General features: G+C 38.1%; 1 protein-coding gene across 1 annotated transcript in view; it reads left to right on the plus strand.

Annotated features, from left to right (window-relative positions):
* LOC107626782 overlaps positions 299–1,313 on the plus strand; it is a 3,848-nt gene continuing 2,833 nt past the window's right edge. Inside the window, exon 1 of the mRNA XM_016329685.2 lies at positions 299–1,067. Coding sequence (XP_016185171.1) covers positions 479–1,067 — 589 coding nt within the window. The 5' untranslated portion in view covers positions 299–478. The remainder of the gene's footprint in view (positions 1,068–1,313) is intronic.

The following is a 1,313-nucleotide window of genomic DNA, read 5'->3' on the forward strand; positions in this document are numbered from 1 at the left end:
TGTGTTTTTAACTTGTTTTACAATGACATTTCAGTTGAGAATACTGATAATCTAATCTAAGAGCAGGTATTTAAAGCCTGACTTAGTTGCTTCTTAGGATGCCTATTGCCCCTATTAATCATACCAAGTGGCATAAGTACCAAACCATGACCAGTCAATATCTCACACAGTTACTTTTTCGGTGCAAAGAATCTCACACGATTTAAGTACACTCACATGCGCGCCAGGATTTAGTTAAAGTGGAAAATCAGGGTGTTTTTTAATTGATGAAAATCTTAAAATATTACATGTGTAAATACTTAGAATGAGTGAGTTTAGGGTGTTGCAATATTTAGAATTAGAATTAGAATTGTCCAATCTATCTTAAAAAAGAACAAAAGGGTAGACTCACATCAACCTCTCCCTGTCGAAACAGGGAACACTACATTAAGTATTAGGTAAGGCAAAACCACGTTCGCATTCCAATAATAATTTGAAGATGAAGAAAACGCCTTGTTCCTCTTATCAGAAGAACCACCTGATTGGGTCTTTCCCAAGCCCAGGGGCACCAAACTACAGAGAGAAAGGCGCAGTGATAAGTTCCCAAAAAGGATGGAGCTCAGAGAGAGTAGCAAAAGCTTCAAGCAGCAGCATAAGAAGACACACAATGTCTGGTCTCACACCCTTCTACAGCGCCGGCGGAAGAACAATGCCTTCCAAATGGGACGAAGCTGAGAGATGGATTTGTAGCCCAGTTTCTTCTTCTTCTGCTGACGTCAGACAACCTCATCAGCGTAGACCCAAGTCCATAAGCGGCCCAATTGTTGATCATGGTCAACAAGGCCCTCAAGTGGCGGCTTGTTACTACTCACCTTCTTCTTCTTCTTCTTCTATGGTTCCGATTCGGCAGGGTTTGGTTGTGAGGAACTTGGTTGTTGGTTCACCCTTCTCCACCGGCGTGCTTGCACCGCTTGCTGTTTCTGTTCACCATTATGATGATGGAATGGATTCTTCTGGTAGTCCTCTGCTCCACGCTGCACCGCTCTGCCCTCAACACTCATGTCACCCATCGTCTCCTCTCTCCCAAGGTAAAATATATTTCTACGTCAACAAACATCTTCTATTTAATTTAATAATCATCATAAGAAATTCACTTATTTGCTTCATTTATAGCTGACTAAATATTATCATTTTAAATTAGAGAAAATATTTACTTTAGTGTAGTTTATAAAATTACACTCGAATTTTAATTTAATTTTTAAAATTTTAGTTGTTTTAATTTAATCTTTAAATTATTTAATTGATTCGATATATCATTTTATATTTATATTTAT

Source organism: Arachis ipaensis, chromosome B01 (assembly GCF_000816755.2).
Source record: "Arachis ipaensis cultivar K30076 chromosome B01, Araip1.1, whole genome shotgun sequence".
In the NCBI taxonomy this organism is placed as follows: Eukaryota; Viridiplantae; Streptophyta; class Magnoliopsida; order Fabales; family Fabaceae; genus Arachis; species Arachis ipaensis.